We start from the raw sequence: 19,598 nt of genomic DNA, 5'->3' as shown, positions 1-19,598 counted from the left end.
CGGAAATGACTCGGTAGGCATGCAAACACAATGCACGGGCGGCCAGCTCTGATTATGTGGACACGCAGGCCTGTGAATACGTCAAAAAATTTATTGTTGACACGGTCGGGAGTGTAATTGTTTGTTTCTAGGGGAAATATATACAGCAATCATTAGTTTTTTATCATATTTATTTATTTTTGTTATTTTTAATTTGGTTTTATTTTTATTTGTAGTATTAATTTTTTTATTATAGTTTATTTGCACTGTTAAGGATTATTTATTTTTTTAAGTAGAAGGGAAAAAAGAATAAAAGGGAAAAAAGTATAAAAGGAAAAAAAAAACCAAATAAAATTAAAGAAACATACATACATACACATATTTATTTGCAGGGAGACGATAACTAAAACCAAATGCATGATCTCGTTAAGATAAAATAATTTTTTTATTGGTAGTGATCTGCTGGTCCGAAATGGAACTTTTAAGCATACCTATAAACTTGAGTGTAGTGGCGCAGTTGTAACATACTGGACTCGCATTCCAGAGTTCTAATCCCAGTGCGGCTGTGGCTTCCTGGAAATACTTCCAGGCAAATACTATGGTGTTTCAATGATTAGGGACATGCATAGCTGAGAGTTAAAACATCGTAGCAAAGTAAGTGGTTGGACAGACCTGTTACATAAATAAAATTATTAGAGAAAAATAGCTGTGTTTTCCCCGTGAGGTTAGGTTTTCGCCCATTTAGGTGATGGTAACTGAAATTGAAGGTACGTTATGTTCGGTCAGCGAAATTTAAAATACTGAAAATGTGCGAATTCGCTATTCCAACCGCGAAGTTGCCCAAGTGAGCGGAAAATTTCAGATATGTTCGACACTGATCGGGGGTCAGTGAATCGCAGGCTTCCTCGTTCTTCCACGCCACCCAGTTTGACCGGTAGAGAAAGTGTATAATAGTAAGAGCGCACATTGACCGCACTCTAGATATCTCAGGGGGCGTAGCTCAGATGGTAGAGCGCTCGCTTAGCATGTGAGAGGTACCGGGATCGATACCCGGCGCCTCCAAAGAGATATTTTTATGAAAATTCGAACGCACTGAATTGTGTGTAATAGCAGAATTATCAGTAACAAAACATACCGACATTATTATTATTATTATTATTATTATTATTTCTTCTTCTTCTTCTTCTTCTTCTTCTTCTTCTTCTTCTTCTTCTTCTTCTTCCTTTATAATTTTTCTTTTTTTAAGTATTGTTCCTTCCTAGTCTTGTTCTATTTTCCCCCCCCCTTTTATTCATATGTTTCCCCCCCCCTTTTATTCATATGTTTCCCCCCCCCTTTTATTCATATGTTTCCCCCCCCTTTTATTCATATGTTTCCCCCCCCCTTTTTTCATATGTTTCCCCCCCTTTTTTCATATGTTTCCCCCCCTTTTATTCATATGTTTCCCCCCCCCTTTTTATTCATATGTTTCCCCCCCTTTTTATTCATATGTTTCCCCCCCCCTTTTATTCATATGTTTCCCCCCCTTTTATTCATATGTTTCCCCCCCTTTTATTCATATGTTTCCCCCCCCCTTTATTCATATGTTTCCCCCCCTTTTATTCATATGTTTCCCCCCTTTTATTCATATGTTTCCCCCCCTTTTATTCATATGTTTCCCCCCCTTTTATTCATATGTTTCCCCCCCTTTTATTCATATGTTTCCCCCCCTTTTATTCATATGTTTCCCCCCCTTTTATTCATATGTTTCCCCCCCTTTTATTCATATGTTTCCCCCCCTTTTATTCATATGTTTCCCCCCCTTTTATTCATATGTTTCCCCCCCTTTTATTCATATGTTTCCCCCCCTTTTATTCATATGTTTCCCCCCCTTTTATTCATATGTTCCCCCCCTTTTATTCATATGTTCCCCCCCCTTTTATTCATATGTTTCCCCCCCTTTTATTCATATGTTTCCCCCCCTTTTATTCATATGTTTCCCCCCCTTTTATTCATATGTTTCCCCCCCTTTTATTCATATGTTTCCCCCCCTTTTATTCATATGTTTCCCCCCCTTTTATTCATATGTTTCCCCTCCTTTTATTCATATGTTTCCCTCCTTTTATTCATATGTTTCCCCCCTTTTTATTAATATGTTTCCCCCCTTTTTATTAATATGTTTCCCCCCTTTTTATTAATATGTTTCCCCCCTTTTTATTAATATGTTTCCCCCCTTTTTATTAATATGTTTCCCCCCTTTAATTCATATGTTTCCCCCCTTTAATTCATATGTTCCCCCCCTTTAATTCATATGTTCCCCCCCTTTATTCATATCCCCCCCCTTTAATTCATATGTTCCCCCCCTTTATTCATATGTTTTCCCCCTTTAATTCATATGTTTCCCCCCCTTTAATTCATATGTTCCCCCCCCTTTAATTCATATGTTTCCCATTTATTCATATGTTTCCCCCTTTTATTCATATGTTTCCCCCTTTTATTCATATGTTTCCCCCCTTTTATTCATATGTTTCCCCCCTTTTATTCATATGTTTCCCCCCTTTTATTCATATGTTTCCCCCCTTTTTATTCATATGTTTCCCCCCTTTTTATTAATATGTTTCCCCCCTTTTTATTAATATGTTTCCCCCCCTTTAATTCATATGTTCCCCCCCCTTTAATTCATATGTCCCCCCCCCTTTAATTCATATGTTCCCCCCCTTTATTCATATGTTTTCCCCCTTTAATTCATATGTTTCCCCCCCTTTAATTCATATGTTTCCCCCCTTTTATTCATATGTTTCCCCCCTTTTATTCATATGTTTCCCCCCTTTTTATTCATATGTTTCCCCCCTTTTTATTAATATGTTTCCCCCCTTTTTATTAATATGTTTCCCCCCCTTTAATTCATATGTTCCCCCCCCTTTAATTCATATGTCCCCCCCCCTTTAATTCATATGTTCCCCCCCTTTATTCATATGTTCCCCCCCTTTATTCATATGTTTTCCCCCTTTAATTCATATGTTTCCCCCCCTTTAATTCATATGTTCCCCCCCCCTTTAATTCATATGTTTCCCCCTTTTATTCATATGTTTCCCCCTTTTATTCATATGTTTCCCCCTTTTATTCATATGTTTCCCCCCTTTTATTCATATGTTTCCCCCCTTTTATTCATATGTTTCCCCCCTTTTATTCATGTTTCCCCCACCCCCTTTTATTCATATGTTTCCCCCCCTTTTATTCATTTCCCCCCCTTTTTATTCTTCTGTTTTCCCCTTTTTTATTCTTCTGTTTTCCCCCCTTTTATTCTTATGTTTCCCCCCCTTTTATTCTTCCGTTTTCCCCTTTTATTTTTTCCCTTTATTATTATTTTCTTTATTTCTATTGTCCTCTTATTCTTTTCCCTTTTATTCTTTATTCTTTTACTGGTTTTCACGAGTGACGGACGGACCAGTGACGGGGCTAGTGTCGGACAGATGGCGGGCTAGCACGAGACGGATCGACGCGAGTCCAGCTCCAGAGGGCGGTCGTCGCGGCGGCAGGAAGGACGGCCACGACGACGCCCCACGAGAGGGAAGACTCCCGGCCAGTCATCCATCACGCCGGCGACAGGGGGGAGGAGGAGGGGAGAGCAATCAGGAAACATTAAGGCCTCGCGTCGTCGCAAGAACCATCCGCGGCCCTAACGATTGACCATTACCGATGATGCTGTCCCTCGACCACTCAGCGCCGACCGGGGAACACGACACACGTCCCGCTGTCCTTCCGAACACTCATTTGTAGAGACCGGAAAATTCCGCGGATTCATTCGGCGATAGGCTAGAATTCAAATACATGTACCTCTTAGATGATTTTGATATTGGCTTACTGTTCATCTGGACGAATCACAACCAATTAAAAACCCTCAACCAAAGAAGGATCGAAACACAGACGAACCAGCTGAGACGACTTACAAGTCGGCAGCCAATGAACTTGCGTTATTTGCCCGAGTGTACAGGGGAATGTGCAGTCTATCCTGAAGGCCATCGAAACCGCGAATTTTTCCGGTCTCTACTCATTTGTCCGTCGCTAGGGGGGCACGATGTTTGAAGCATGTTCCGCGCCCTCTCGTGCAATCAAAAATTAAAGAGTTCTTAACTTCACCGCCTTCACCACTATCAAGAGGTACAAATCTGCAATATCACAAAATACCTCTACAATGTTAAATAGTAAATTGTAAAGAATAATCCCCGTTGGGAGAAAATTTTGATCTGAAGTTCACTCAAACTCTTCGTGACCTGGTTTTATAATTTATCAAAATAATAACAGGACCTCACAATTACACAATTGTTGTGTTTCCAACAATATTAAACAGTTTTGCGCGATCGGCGCGTGTAACAGGATTCTCGTCGGTGTTGATTTACGAATTAGTCGATTAGTGGGACTATCAGAACCTTTAATACTACATATGAAGACAAAGGGCTACAGATATTATTCGACAGGGCTTCAGTCAACTGAGCACCGAGCTGGCAACACATAACCCTTCGCTTCTGTCGCGTAGGGTGCACGGGTCCGCCGAACGAATAAAAAAAAAAAAAACTTCACGAGTTTCTCTCCTCTCGGCCAATAAGGGGTAATTGAGAGGAAGAAGGGATATATATTGTAGGAGGGGTGAAAAATAGGGGGGAGGGAACGGCAAGATAAAACTCACACAGCGCCAAATTACTTCCGCAATTCCCCGTTTTTAAAATAACTTTCGCACCCGCTCGCGCGCGCGTGTAGAATAGAAATCATTCCTTTTTATTCACCCTCCATTCGGCTATTTCTTTTTTTTATTGTGGTCCTTTTCCGTACACCGAGCTCTCGCCTCTCGCTTCCAACACCCCCCCCCCCCCTCTTCCATTCCGCTCGCACGAACTTCCAAGAGCACCGAATGCCTCCCCCCCCCATCCCCCTTCTATTCTCAACACGCGACAAAAACTACCGGCGACTACAATTGAAGCAAGGCGTTTCGGAACTTACTGCCACCGAGTTTAACGCCCGTAATCGCATGAAAACGCAGTTGGCGCCCCGTCGAGATGTGTGGGGGAAGATGTCCCCCCTCCTCCACCTAAGTCCTCACGCAGGAAGACATTTCCAGAAGCGGGGGGGGGGGGGGGGGGGAAGGAAGGGGTGGGGAAGTTAGAGATTCCACTCCTTTTTTTATCTGTTTTTCCCTTCCGAAAAGCAAGGCGTTTCCTTCTAAGGGTTTTTGACCGGTTGTTACACGGAGGCATACAGCCAACAGAACAAAGCTATGTAATGCATAAAAGCTAAATTGAACAGTTTTTAATGCTTATTACTAGAGACCGGAAAAATTCGCGAATTCATTTCGCGATAGGCTAAAATACAAATAGTTATACCTCAGCGCTGCCTCTGCTATTGGCTCACAACGCACCTTTATGACCCTGGGCCAATGAGAAACACAAGACCAAAGCTTTATCGAATCACAGGCTGCTACGCTGGGACGTCTCACAAGGCAGCAGCCAATGAATGGGTGACATTTAACCGAGTGTACGTATAACTATGGAGTTTATCCTAGAGGTCATAGAACCCGTGAATTTTTCCGGTTCCTACTTATTACGTGTTGCCTTTCAGTCTAGGAGGAATTAAAATTACTCAGAAATAATAACTGATCTAATATGTTGTAAGCAAGAGCAGGCGTATACAAGATGCGTGGATGTTGATGACTGCGCTGATGCAGGCCAGACTAGCTGCAGTTGACTATAGATAGCTGCTCGCATGTCGGACAGGCTTCTACAAGCGAGGGGGGGGGGGGGGGCAGCGGCTTGCTTGCCGACGTGGTTTTGAGTGATGGATTGCACAGCACTTAGTATGACTATTTATTTTCAATGTGAAAGAATTTACGGTTGGTGAACGTGAACTGCTTATCAATTATTATCAATACATATTTAAATAAAAGTACTATATTAAAAAAAAATATTTTATCAGTAACGCAATAAAAATTTCATAAATTATAATTTTAAAATACGCGCTTTTGTCAGTAACGAACTAAAATGTAAGTTTTTTTTTTCTAGTAGCCATTGAAGAGTTCCACTATCCACCTCCTGACTCCATCAGATCAGTTTGGTACCAAATAATTGTATTGTCATCCGGATTACACTTACTTGCAAATCGATACGACAGTTATAATTATAAGATTTGTTTATACAGTCCGTTAGTTACAAGTGAAGCTAATAAAAGCGTGGTGAAAAATGTAAAAGCACACAATTAAAAGTATTTTTACACAAGCTGTTGTGCCTGCCGTCGCTGAGTTAGAACTCGATTTCTTAACAAATCAATGCATTCAGCAACATAAAACAAAATTCTCATTGAAAATCTCTTCTTTGATTAGTTTTTTTTTTTTTTTTTTTTTTTTTTTTAAGCTGGGCTTAATCTCTCATCGGGGAGGAGGAATCTCTCATGGTCTAAACAGAGATTAGCTGCTGAGAAGAAAAAAAGTACAACTACTCAAAAAGAAAATTCTGCAGAAGGAATCACGCCAACTGGCATAAAAAAAAAAAAAAAAAATGAACGGACAAACGAGGACCAAAAATCATATAAACAGAATGATTGCATGCTCGAAGAATTTTTTTTGCAACAAACAAAATGCTCCCCATCGCAAAAAAATACTCAAAATTCACGTCAGGGCCCCTCCAGTTTAACTTTCGGCACATGCAGGCAAATTTAGTGGGTGGGCGGGCGGGTGAGAAACATCAAAAATAATGCTTTGTAAGCTTTGCGTTCGTTCTCCCTAACCCCGGGTGAGGAGGGGAAAAGAGGGGGGGGGTCACGAATATACCTCCTCCTCCCCCCCCTTCCAAAAGGGCGAACAGCCCGCTCGCGCGCGCGGACGACGTTCAAGCACTCGCATCATCTTGCGCCATTTCTTCAAGGAGGATGTGCATTTATCCCCTCTCCTCCCCCCCTCCCTTGCCACGAGGAACATTACCATACCAATGGCAACCATGCTGGCTTCGTGACGTCACGAGGCCCGGGGTGGCTCGCACCCTCCCCAAACCCCTGCTTCCATAACCGCTTCCGTCCACGCCGCTGTCCCGCCGACGACAAGGAAGGAAAACGTCGAACGCTCCAGGGCTTGTCTTATTTCTCAAGACCCGATGAAAAAAAAAAAATCCCATTTATAATACCGAAAGGAAACAGGGCGCATCTCTGTCGCAACCGCGCCAAGTCAAGCACCGAGTGTTGTGTAAAACACTTCCTAGGTATTCACCCCCCCCCCCCTCCACCAACTATGAAAATATACGTCAACCATACTTCGTGGGCTGAGCCCACAGCATTATAAAATTACAATTAAATAATTATAAACCACTTTAAAAAAATTGTAATGTATGATTTATATTTTAAAAAAAAATCATTAATTAATCTTAATAGGCCCATTAACACTCGTGGTTTTATTCCACAGAGTATATAGAGTGTAGCTTAAAAACTACCCCTAACATAACTGTTAAAAAAAGCTACATGCATCCATGCATTATCCAGGATTATTACTCAAAACCTCTCATACCCTGGTGCTTCAAACCAACTGCAAATTAGAGGTCTGAAATTTTAATGAATAAATACTTTTTCCTATACAACATTTTTGTGAAAAATGGTCAGCACTATAGTATGTATAATGAAAACTATAAAAGCAAAAACAAATTCATGTAGAGGATAACCACTTAAAAAATCAAAAAGGAGAAGATCGAAGAAGTCTTCATAACACCCTGAAAACTACCAGGAATCCTAAAGTTGTGACATGAATCACTTTCATTCTAACCACATGGGACAAAATGACAAAATTGCATCAGCCCCTCCTCCCGTATCAATAAACGGGTGCAAAAAAAAAAGCAAACACCAGGCTGCTGAAAGGATGTACTCGAGAAATTCACTCATCTTGCCCATTTCCCTTTGTTCTTGCTTATTACCCACTTGTGGGTAGCATCCCCCCCTTTCCCACCAAACAATGGATCAGTTACAACAACACCCCTTCCTCCACTCAGTGATAAATGAATCTCTACTTCAGCTCCCTACCCACACACACACTTGCATCTTTTATACAATCTCATCCTTGGATTCGGTCTGTTAGCCTCGCCAGAAAAGAATCTCTTAACCACCACCCCCTCTCTCCCTCCCTCATCATCCGCATAATAGAGTGATTCCCTTTTAACACATGAAAAAAATACATAAAAGCTTTAAGTACCCTCTTGCCTTCAACTTAAGTTATAAATCTCTGCAGCCCACTCAGGGTTCGCGCAACCGAGGAAAATGTATCCACGTTCCTGAAAAGAGAATTCCGGGGTATCGGAAAAACAATTTATGGTGATGTCCATCCCTGTATCTTCTTTCACGTAAAGAGTTATAGCAGTCTTATGTTGCTTCTACGGATTTTACGAGGAAAAATATTTTATGGAAGCAACACATTAGATTCACTTTTTTTTATGGTTCTCTCAAAAAGTGTTTACTATCACCCAGACTTTAATGACTTATATATAACTTCAATAGTTAAAACTTTACCAAAACAGTTCCAAATAGAAAAACTAAAAATTAAAAGTGTTATTCATACTATTGCTGTATTGAAAGTTACAATGTATGAATGCTGCCAAGTTCTAATACAAACCAGCCAAGGTAAACTCACGACTAAAAGGAATTAGACTTTGTAGGGTTTTAGATCAATGTCTGAATAGTATTTAGATAAATAAGATATAATTGTTCTTTAAATAATAAACAATATAGTTTTACCATTAAGAACAATATTCACCCATGTACTTTTTTTAAATCAAATACAAATAATTATTTATAAAATTTCACTTGCATATGCTTATGTTTCATGATGACAGATGAAACCTGAAGTCTGTTCCTGTCAAACTATTGGGCATAAAAAAAACCAAAGACCTTATATATACATTAAAATCATGAGAGTGCAGTGGTTTGCAATTAAGTAGAGAATAAGTAGGAAAACAGTATTTTTGAAAATTCTTTTAAATAAATGCTGTAGAAAATTTTGAAAAATAAAACTGAGTAACTATACAGTTCCTTTTGAGTGGTCATGTACACACATCTATAATATTATGCCATTAATTTTAATGATGATGAATGTTCAATGCACAAAAAAAAAAATTTCTGTCAGGCTTTGATGAGGTTCACAACAAGGAAGCCAGAGATGAGTACTCATTTCCACAAGAAAAGATGTAACATCAGTATAAAAGATCATGTTTGGCATATTCTCTGCCTTAATTGCTTCCGAAACTGAAACTCAAGTGTTGAACAACCATGCTATGATATGCATGGCCTCCTTGTCGGCTCTTACTTGGGGGGAAAAAAAGAAGCAATTATTTATTAGGTTCTTTTCACAGCATGCTATGTCCCATGCAGGGATTATCAGAGTACGGAATTACTTCCATCTCAAGTTGCTCCGGTGAAGAAAACACAATTTGCGTGCATGGCTTGCTGTTTAGCAACACAAAAACTCTAAAGTTACTGCAGCACAGAAGATGTTTTGCTGGGCTGATATGCATTTATAAAAAATTTAAAAAATACAATAAATGTTGATTTACACATATTTGTACAAGAAATATGCTTCTGCTAATATTATAAGATTATTCCATGTTCACAACACAACAAAAACACTTAGGATAAAAACTCCAGAGTTTTATAAAAAAAATATCAACAACAATTTTTGTATTTTACCCTTTTTTAATTAAAATTACAGCCAACCTCCTTTAATCAAATTAAGACACAGAGAGCAAAAAAATCAAATGCCGTAACTATATAAATAATTTTTTTTTGTGTAATAAGTTATGTTCCTAGTATTTAGCATTTGCTATATAAATTTCTAGAATTATGACAGGTTGCCTTTTATGAATGAAAGAATTTAAAAAATTCTGACACTGACAAAAAATTAAATTTTCTAATGATGGATGATTGGAGTATCAATAACATGAATATTAGGGAGACCAAATCAAAAGTTATTTTCAAACACTTTATTAAAACAAATTCTGTTAAAGATATCTATTCAAAACATTTTTTTTTTAGCTATCATAACAGCTAAAAACAGTGTTATATTGCATATCATAATTTTTGTAACTGTTATAAAAATCAAACTTAAAGATAAACAAACTTTCTATTGGTTGGCATTTTAAATGGTTGCAACACATATTTTTTTAAAAGCATTTTGCAATGCAAAAAAATTACATCTATAACAATTGTACCATTACAATAGAATATAATCCTCAATAATACAATTTTTAAATATTGCAATATGTATCACCAACTTAAAATAAAATTTTTTGCTAAGAAAAATAAATAAATTTATTGAATATTGTAAGACTGTTTTTCTATAATTCTTTACTGACATATTTACTATTGAATAACTGTTACAAAATTTTATACAAAACTTTAAAAAATCAGAAAAAATTTTATTAGTCTGTTCTATTAATAGTGATCGTAACCGTATCCTAAAAAAACTGAACTTGTTTCATTTCTTACATTTTGAACATCAAGTAATCATTACCTGAAATCGCTGTCTTGCATTAGTCATTAGTCTGTCGATTGAGGCAACAAGTACAAGTAGCAAATCAACTCAAGCATGTTAAGAAGCAAAGCGTGTCTATGGTTTAATCCCAATCCATAGCGCTGTTCCGAAACCCAAACAATGATACCCCTTATTTGTACTTTTCAAAAGACCAGGAAAAAGATACTTACAAAATGAGTGAAAAGAAGAAAAAATTTATAACAAACTAATATAACTACTACAGAAACCACGCATTATAAATATTTATGTTTACTTAAATACTCAAATTCTTGTGTTAAACCTTTTATTTTCCATCAAAAGTTGTGTGGGACTGTTAAAGTTGAGTATTTGAGGCAGTGGATTTTATTAATATTCCACGGCAAACCTCTGAATTATTTAACGTATCGTTTTTTTGCAAATGCCTTATTTTTTTGTACGACAGCCCCTTCCGAGAATTCTTCCTGCAGCAGTCGCCTTTGACACAACCAAGGTGTAAAATAAAGGAAAATGTAAAATCAGGGGGGAGCGCATAAGATATTCGATAGTTAATATGAAGAATTTCGTGCATAATCATGCAACACTCAATCCCACCTTAACTTTTCTTTTGGGAACGAGGTAGTACAGTGGTAATAACCAGGGGCGCAACAACGGGGGGGGGGGGGGAGGGGGGAAAGGGTATTTCCCCCCCCCCCCTCCCCCCCTCTGAAACCTTGAAGTGGGGGCAAACGGGGGCAAAAAAAGTGCCGTGTAATCAATTTTTAGATAATAAAACTGCTTAAATAGCACCATTTTCCACATTGAAATACAAATTTTCCCGGGGGAGGACCCCCGGACCCCCCGTTTCAATAGGGGGATCAATGATTCTTTATAAAAAGGTATATTGTCCCCCCTTTGGAAATTTAGTTGTTGCGCCCCTGGTAATAACACAACTAGATTCACATTCCTGAGATCCCGATTCGAATCCTGGGCTGGCCATACTGAACTATTGTTTCCCGTGGTTGCCGGGGAGTGCGCCGCGCGTCACCGCATGCCCACTCACCACGGTCCTGGGCGGGGCCACCGACTTGGGCACGAGGCACTGCAGGTGGTTCGGGAGCCGCCGGCCCTCCTCGCCTAGGCGGGTGGTGGGTCCAGATTGGGCCCCCTCTGCGGGGCCCTCGCGGATGCTCATGGCCGCCAGCTTCTCCTCGGCTCGCCTCATCCTCTCCAGCTCCGCCTCGCGGGACAGCATCTGCTTGTTGGCGTAGGAGAGCGCGCGGCCCGGCCGGAGCCCCGGGAACGAGCACAGCTCCTCGACGTTCCTGGACGCACACACACCCGGGCAGTCACCACACTTGCTGATGTCCCATGCCTGACTCCCCCATGCAGTGCCGTAGCCAGGGTTTCGTGAAGGAGCCGCAGGAGCGAGCAGGGGGGGGGGGGGGGGGGGTGTTAGGGGTTCAAAACCCCCCCCCCCCCAACCCCTTAGCACCAAAACCTTTAATCAATTTCTTATTCATCACTCAAACAAATTTCATATTAAAAATTAATAAAAAATTTTTACCATTACAACATTTAAATTTAAGAACCGAAAACTGGTAGAATAGCACTATCTTACACCTTAAAATCCAATTTTTCCCGGGGGAGGACCCCCCGGACCCTCCGATAAATACGGGGGGGGAAGGGGGGGCACCATTCTTAACACCCCCCCCCCCCAATACACAAATCCTGGCTACGCCACTGGAAGGAGGTGGTCCAATATAGCCATCATATAATTTCTTTTTCATAATTGAATTGTAAAGGAACATTGACTATATAGTAAAATCACAGGGAATAGTATCCTTTTAGAACTCCAATGTTCACACATAGAAATTTAAGTAATGATTTTTCTTGAAAAAAAAAAAAAAAAAAAGGAAAACAAAACATTTTATATTTAATTATTCTCAATATTTGTTTCTCCAGTTACATATCTGATTGTTGTGTTGAAACAAATAATAAATAGGTACATATATTATTAATGTTATTAAAAAAACATAAAACACAAATGTCCGGTTTGTATGAAAGACATGCTTACGTTAACACCTGTGCAAATCGGCATTAAATATAGACTATGTGGGAAAACTCGCTGCAATCCTGTTTCGCACTGTGAAGGCCATGAACATTCTTGCATTTCCAATTCGATCACTTCTCCATGTAGGGCCTGCCTCCTTCCTAGGCACCACTGGGTGGATGCTAATCATCAATTCACGACACTCACGTAACAAGATCGTTGAGATGGGGGCTGAATCCCAGTTAGGCAATGGGTTAGATTAATGAGAGAGAGGCTATGTTTGAGGTTACTGCGCAATTATTAAACCAACAAGAAATCCTGACTCAGACATTAAATCAGGAAGATTTGGCCACTAGAATGAGGCTAAGTTCAAGGTCAATCTCCATCTGGTAGTCAAATTATCATTTTGAGGAGCAGAAAGTATTTCATTGTGAATGAAGCTATGGTAAAAAAATTTTTTAGGAATTAATTAATTGCTTGATATGTACTTACGGTTCCAGTTTGTAGACATAGCTGCCTTCTGGTGTCTTCTCCTGTATGTAGCTGAGGTTGTACTCAACCATAATGCCCACCACCTGGCTCAGCTCTGCCTTCTCGCGGGCACTGTATAGCTGGATGTTCACCTGCAATTAAAAATAAACGTTCCAGAAATATGCTTCTACCTTATTCTTCAGTTTCCAACTTTTTAATTTTTTCACCACCAAAAAGTCTGTATTCGCTTGTCAGTATGTTGTGTGTTGTATAGTTGTATGAACTATGCAAAATATTACAGGCCCTTAGGTAAAACAGCTTCGGCAGCACGACAGTGAACTCTGTAGTGTTATTCATGTCTGAAAAATCCTGCACCAAAGGTTAACAGGAACCTTTGAGATTCACAAAAAACTCTGCACTAGTTGACTGTTGTGCTACAGTTGTTTGGTTATGGTCAATCGTGTGCTCAAAATCCAAGGAATATGCTTTCAGGCCTACGCGAAATTTGCCACTGGACGCACGGTGAATTCCACCACTGGTCTACTTCGTGAAACTTCTCAGACACCACACAGACGCTTATCTGAACACTTTAAAATCAACCATTTAAATAAATCACTGCTTATAAACTGGGAAAGGAAGAATGTGTTCATGCTCTGGTATACACCAACTTATGGTAGCAGTGTATCAAGAAACGTAGTTCCTTTACTAAAAAATATTGTAAAATATTCTACATTTTAAATTGCTAGCTCTGAATTGTTTTTCTTTTTGTTTATGTATACACTAAAATAAGATTCAGTGATAAAATAATTTTTATGTCCATCAGTGTATCAAATTCACCTCGCTCCACATTAGCATATAGACAGTTAGGTTCATGGAAATACTATTTAGGTGAATGGTGGAAGGATAGAAAAAAAAATATCTTCAGCAGGGCTTCCCAAAATTTAAAATTTAATTTTATTTTACCAAACTGAAAGATAAAATGTAACATGTTTAGGAGTGGTCCAGGTTAGGGAGAGACCTTAGTGTGTCTCATATCTAAACCTATTCCCTTAAAAATTCTGGGTTTCATCCATTCGATGGTTCTCAAGCAATTCTGTTTTATTTTTGTCTTGAGCAGCCATTCCCGCCATGATCAACTAACATATATTAATTCTATACTTATGCTAGCTAGAATGGACACAGGACACACGTAAAACGTTTTTAGACACAGGGTAAAACTGAGCTTGTGATACGGGCTGCAGTATGACATGCATCAAAGCAAGCAGGATAAATACAGGACAAGAGGATGGTCCAATAGAAGAGCTGGACAGGCAGAAGAGATTCACCATGCAAGGGTCATGGAGCTTGGACCATGAGGCCTGGGTTGGGTAACCAGGGTCATGCAAGCGGTGATGTCACATCCCCTTAATGACTTACGCAGACACCAACTCCTGCAGAGAACGGAAGAGTGGTGGAGGGGACATCTATCAAATGCGTTATCAGCAGGAGAGAGAGGAGAAATGATAACATGCCGCATTTATTTACACCTTATTATTGTTGACATACACTTTGCTGTACCATAATTATTTTTTTCTCTTCATTCCTCTCAGTGTACAAATAAGTGGATCAAGAGGGTCTCACCCCTCCAACTTTTATGGTACATCCGATTATCATAGCACGCGGTCCCTGAATTATGGTGCGGTGCATAAAATGTGGTACAAACTTCCAAAAAAAAAATTTTCATTGAATTTACTATTTAAAAGATTACGTATTTGACATTAAAGATAAGTTTTGATTGAAAATGCTGGTCAATTTCATGATTTTGATTGCATTTCGGTGCTTTGTGGTTTATTAACTTGAATTTCTGTGTTATTTCGGCTTTATCGCAATTGACAATATAATCTTGTCCCTACCTATTAATTATGAAACGGCAGGAATACTTGTACACTTGTGCTTCGTTTACTCGAATATATATATATACATTTTTTTGTGATTGGTCAACACAAGCTCGTAATGCAAGGTGGCGATAGAAGTTCTGCCTAAAGAACCTTCACACATGCAAAGCAAACGTCAACAGCAAACAGCTCACGTGCTGGCAGAGAGGGCGACAAGTGTGGAGGTATGCTTAGAGGTAGGGCCATGCGTTTTTTTTTTTCGCGAAAAAGAATTCCAGACCAGCTATGCGTTTCAAACTTCGTGGCATTGTCTGTCTTTCGTGGGTCTATTTCGGAAACATGTCCGATGTCAGCGCAACAAATCAGAGCTATCCAGTGGCGATGATGGTACGCACCGGCCTGAGGTTCGGCACCAGCACGTGCAGCATCATGGGCAGCGTGTCGAGCAGCAGTTGGTCCCCCTGCAAGCAGGACCTGATGGAGGGGCACATGCCGCGCATGAGCTCGGCCAGGGACTGCCTCCTGCGGCCGTCCTTCACCGACATCTGCAACACGGCGGCGACTCACCTCCTGCCGTACCTGCCTGTGTCCGCCACGCTCGCTCGTTCCGTGTCCACGCGATATACTGCTCCACTTCTCCGAGAAGTTAATTGTTGCAATTTTCTTTTTGCGTAGTTAGCTTTTTAAAATTTCATTTTTAAAGACCTGCTTGCCGACCCAAATAAGCACAAATATCTATGGATTAAAGGATGCGAACAAATTTTCCAAGTTTAATGACCATACCCCTGTCTACTTCACGACTTACCTAAATTTGTATAATTTTATTTTGCTGTCAAATTACTCAGGATTTTTGGAAATTCGTATAGTTTTTTTTAAAAATAAATAATAACTATGTGATGTCATACCAACTAGTTCCGTCCAAAAAATAAATAAATTAATAAATTAATATTTATGGAAGTCCACGGCTATATGAAGGAGAAAGAGAAATACAAAATATAATACTTTGTCCAAGACTGGAGGTTTTTAAATTTTTTCCTTCTGTAAATAAATTCAAACATATGAATAATGTAAATAACATGTAAACCTTTAAATAATTTTATAACTAGACAAAAGAGCACAGTGTGCTGGAGTGTCTCCTACACCATGTACCAAACGATGTAAAGTGCAAATATTGTGACCAATAAAAAGTTTTAAATTGTAAAATTGTTGTCCTCCACCCATATATGAAATCACAAACCAGACACGCATTCTGATCACTAGGGCGAACGGTAGAATACGTGGTGCACCAGACGACAAGTGAAATAACTTGTGAATTCTTCACTCCAGATACCCTACGAGGACCATTTCTGAGCGCGCCCCTTGCAACACCACGGGCACCAGGATCCTCCGAGCGAACCACTCCTCCAACCCCTGCAGGAGGAAATAAAATACCTCCGCTACCTCGGGGGCAGTTAACCCCTCTCCCCTCCCTCCACCCATCCTTCTCTTTCAAGGAGTTATGCCGCGTGCGCAGATGAGGGCTACATAATTCATCGCCTCATTAACTAGAAACAAACACATCCGTTAAATAGGAAGACGGAGGAAGAAAGAAGGGGGTAAAAAAAGAAGCGCGCGCGGGCAAAGAAGAGTTTCGCACTCAAGCATCTCATTTCCAAAGCTCGGCGGCGGACGAACCGGGAAGGAGGGGGGGGGGGGGGGGAAGAAAAAAAGTCTTCATTTCTTAAAAGGCTTTCCTATAATTACTGCAACGACAAAAGTACGCAAATAATTGCATCCCGTCCTGCTTGGGAAAACAAGAGGCGCGGCGTCTGGTGGTGTTGAGGGGGGGGGGGGGGGTGAACGTCATCGTTCAACTGTTATTTTACCGTGGCGGCGAGAAGTTGGCTGCCTTGGGACGGGGAGGCAAGCACGGGAATTATAAAGAGGACGGTAGCGGGGGGAACTTGAAAGTTGCCGCTAACCGCGGGAGCGCAGCAGAAAGTTTGCCCGAGGAATCGGAGTGCATCATTTCTAACGCGGTTTGCACATCCGCCGCGACGCCTCACGGCAGCCGGTCGGAACACCGCGCACGTTCCGCAGGACGGGTACCAACTACTGAATCATAAAAGACGCTAACAAAACAAAAAAAAAATTCTCTAAGATTTACGTGGAGAGCAACGGCAACGAAAGCAAAACGTTCATCACAGAAACTTCCCGCGATGATAAAATACATCACAGACCACGCTAAAAAACTTTTCGGGCTTTCACGAAGTCGTTTACATTCCCGCATTAAGGCTCGTATCCTACGCCATTTTGATTCTTTTTCCTTTACTATTATTTAGGGGCGAAGTTCTAAAATTTTTAACACGATATCACATTTGCATTTGTTGCTATGTTACTCACGTTTTCAACAGATAGTCACCAAGTGTAATATAATGGGTGTAAAAAGTCGCGAGTGTGTTCGTAATTATTGTCACTTGGTTGATGGCTAGTAGGCCTACTGTAAAACCGTAACTGAATGTTCTGATTTACTGTCGTAGGTATTATGCATTTAATTGAAACCAATCTTAAAATACATAAATAATTTGCTTATATAATAAATAAAAAATAACCAGAAGACATAACCTATTAATAGATACAAGATTTTATGGTTTTATTTTCAGTGATATAATTATTTTTTTAAAATAAAATTCGGTGTTAGCTATTGGTTTTATTTTTTTTAATATGTTTATTAAAAGAGATAGCAAATTACTGAACAATATGACATTTAAATGTTACGTAATACTAATTTTTCTAAAACAGTGTCATTTTGACTGATACATGATGCACTTCAACAATAGAATTATTTGTAATAAATTAGCACGTCTTAACAAATTGGAACAAAATATTAAATCAGTAAGTATTTTTGTGTTTGAAAAATGTAATGTAAAGTCGTAATGTAAAAATTAGTAACTATTAACAGTTGCAAGATTAAAAAGAAGTAAAAAAAAAATTCAATTTATTTTGCATAAAATGTGGTACGAACTTCATAAAAATAAATTAATTTCATTGAATTTACTATTTAAAAGATTACATATTTGTCATTACAGTTAAGTTTTGATTTAAAATGCTGGCCAGTTTCATGATTTTTATTGCATTTGGGTGCTTTGTGTTTATTAGCTTGAATTTCAGTGTTATTTCGGCTTTATCGCAATTCACCATATATAATCAATATTGTCCCTACCTATTCATCATGAAATGGCAGTAATACTTGCGTACACTTGTGCTTTGTTTACTCAAATAATTTTTTTGTGATTGGTCAATACAAGCTCGGAATGCGAGGTAGCGATAAAAGTTCTGCCTGCAAACGTCAACAGCAAACAGCTCACGTGCTGGCATACAGGATGACAAGTGTGGAGGTATGCTAAGTGGTAGGGCCATGCGTTTTTCGCGAAAAAGAATTCCAGACCATCTGTGCGTTAAAACTTCGTAGCGTTGTCTGCCTTTACTAGGTTTATTTCGGAAACATGCTGCCGTCAGCACACCAATCACAGCCATTCGGCTCGGAAGCAAACGCGTCCTGAATGGCCCGGCCAAACAGAGCAATTGCTTCTCCAGCAGACGCCAAAATAATTACAAGGAAACATACCCTATTGCAGTTTAATGAGAGGACAGATATTTTTTTTTTCCAGCCAATAATAAATGCCTCTACTTATTAGGTCGAAACAGAGGGCAGTTTGCAGTTTGATGGTCCCAAACGACTAGTAGATAACTAAAGTGAAAGGTTGGTTAGGTTATGTCAGTTACAAAGTCATCGTTATGATGACATCATCATCCAGTACACCAATACCATTGAATATATACATTATATATATTCAATACCAATACGTTCGTTGCACTTTTCGTTATGCCGGCACCACCAGCATCTGCTGGATGAAGCTATCTGGTTTTTGTTTAGCGGAGACAGTCATCTTGATTTCATCCGATGGATGTCGCCATCTTTGTTTCTGGTGTTGGTTCCTGAAGTACGTTAGTCTCGCTATTCCTCGTGCATGTAAGGTCGAGTTTCTATTTTCTACCAGTGTTCCCATAAACCTTTTTGGCCAAAAATATGTAAAAAAAATATATATATAAAAAAACCACCAACCTTTCACTTCAGTTACTATTCGCCTTAATTCCCATAACCCGCGTCTTTAAAGAAGATCTCTGAAAAAAAAAAAACTTTTACTGCCCCACTTGAGAAAAATAAACCGGCATTAGGCCTGGATAATGATAAAATTTATTTCGTTAATTTATCCCACTTAGTTGCAATAAGCAGCGACTTTCATAATTATTTACAGTTTTCATTACTGGCATTAAAAATCCAAAGAAACACCTCGGTGTGAGGGGATCAAAATACGATGTTTGTTTACTAACATTGTTGACCGAACATTACCAATGACGTTGCACTATCAATTTATAGCTTGTAGTGACAACACACTCCGCATCACAAAAAAAAAAAAAATAACATAACGCCTTCACCGAAATACAAAGGCGGATCCAGATAAAGAAAAAAAAAGAGGGGGGAGGGGCGGGGTAAATGAAAGAAGCACCACTCCTGAGAATGGTAAAAGAAAATTCGGGGGCTTGTTTTATATTTATACTTACCAATTCACATGTATCATTATTAATAACTTAGTCTGGATCTGATAATATATAGACTAAGTTATTATAAAACAGATATTAATTCTCGTTTCCCCGATTTTACTGAGTATTAAGACTTCCGGAGCTAGCCCCTTCC

The 19,598-nt window shown here is 39.5% G+C and overlaps 1 protein-coding gene and 1 non-coding gene across 5 annotated transcripts in view; one reads left to right on the top strand and one right to left on the bottom strand.

Moving 5' to 3' along the window:
- Positions 1–19,598, bottom strand: part of LOC134542998 (chromosome transmission fidelity protein 18 homolog) — an 88,769-nt gene that overhangs the window by 36,388 nt on the left and 32,783 nt on the right. For all 4 annotated transcript variants that reach the window (XM_063387653.1, XM_063387654.1, XM_063387656.1 and 1 more), the window contains exons 17-19: positions 15,256–15,405; positions 13,008–13,138; positions 11,526–11,787 (exon numbers count right to left, since the gene is read on the bottom strand). In XM_063387653.1, coding sequence (XP_063243723.1) covers positions 11,526–11,787; positions 13,008–13,138; positions 15,256–15,405 — 543 coding nt within the window. The remainder of the gene's footprint in view (positions 1–11,525; positions 11,788–13,007; positions 13,139–15,255; positions 15,406–19,598) is intronic.
- Trnaa-agc (transfer RNA alanine (anticodon AGC)) lies at positions 969–1,041 on the top strand. The gene has a single exon. It is a non-coding gene; the product is annotated as a tRNA-Ala (tRNA).

Source organism: Bacillus rossius, assembly GCF_032445375.1.
Source record: "Bacillus rossius redtenbacheri isolate Brsri chromosome 9 unlocalized genomic scaffold, Brsri_v3 Brsri_v3_scf9_2, whole genome shotgun sequence".
Classification (NCBI taxonomy): domain Eukaryota; kingdom Metazoa; phylum Arthropoda; class Insecta; order Phasmatodea; family Bacillidae; genus Bacillus; species Bacillus rossius.
Note: the sequence above shows the minus strand (reverse complement) of the source record. Positions and strands in the feature narration are given on the sequence as shown.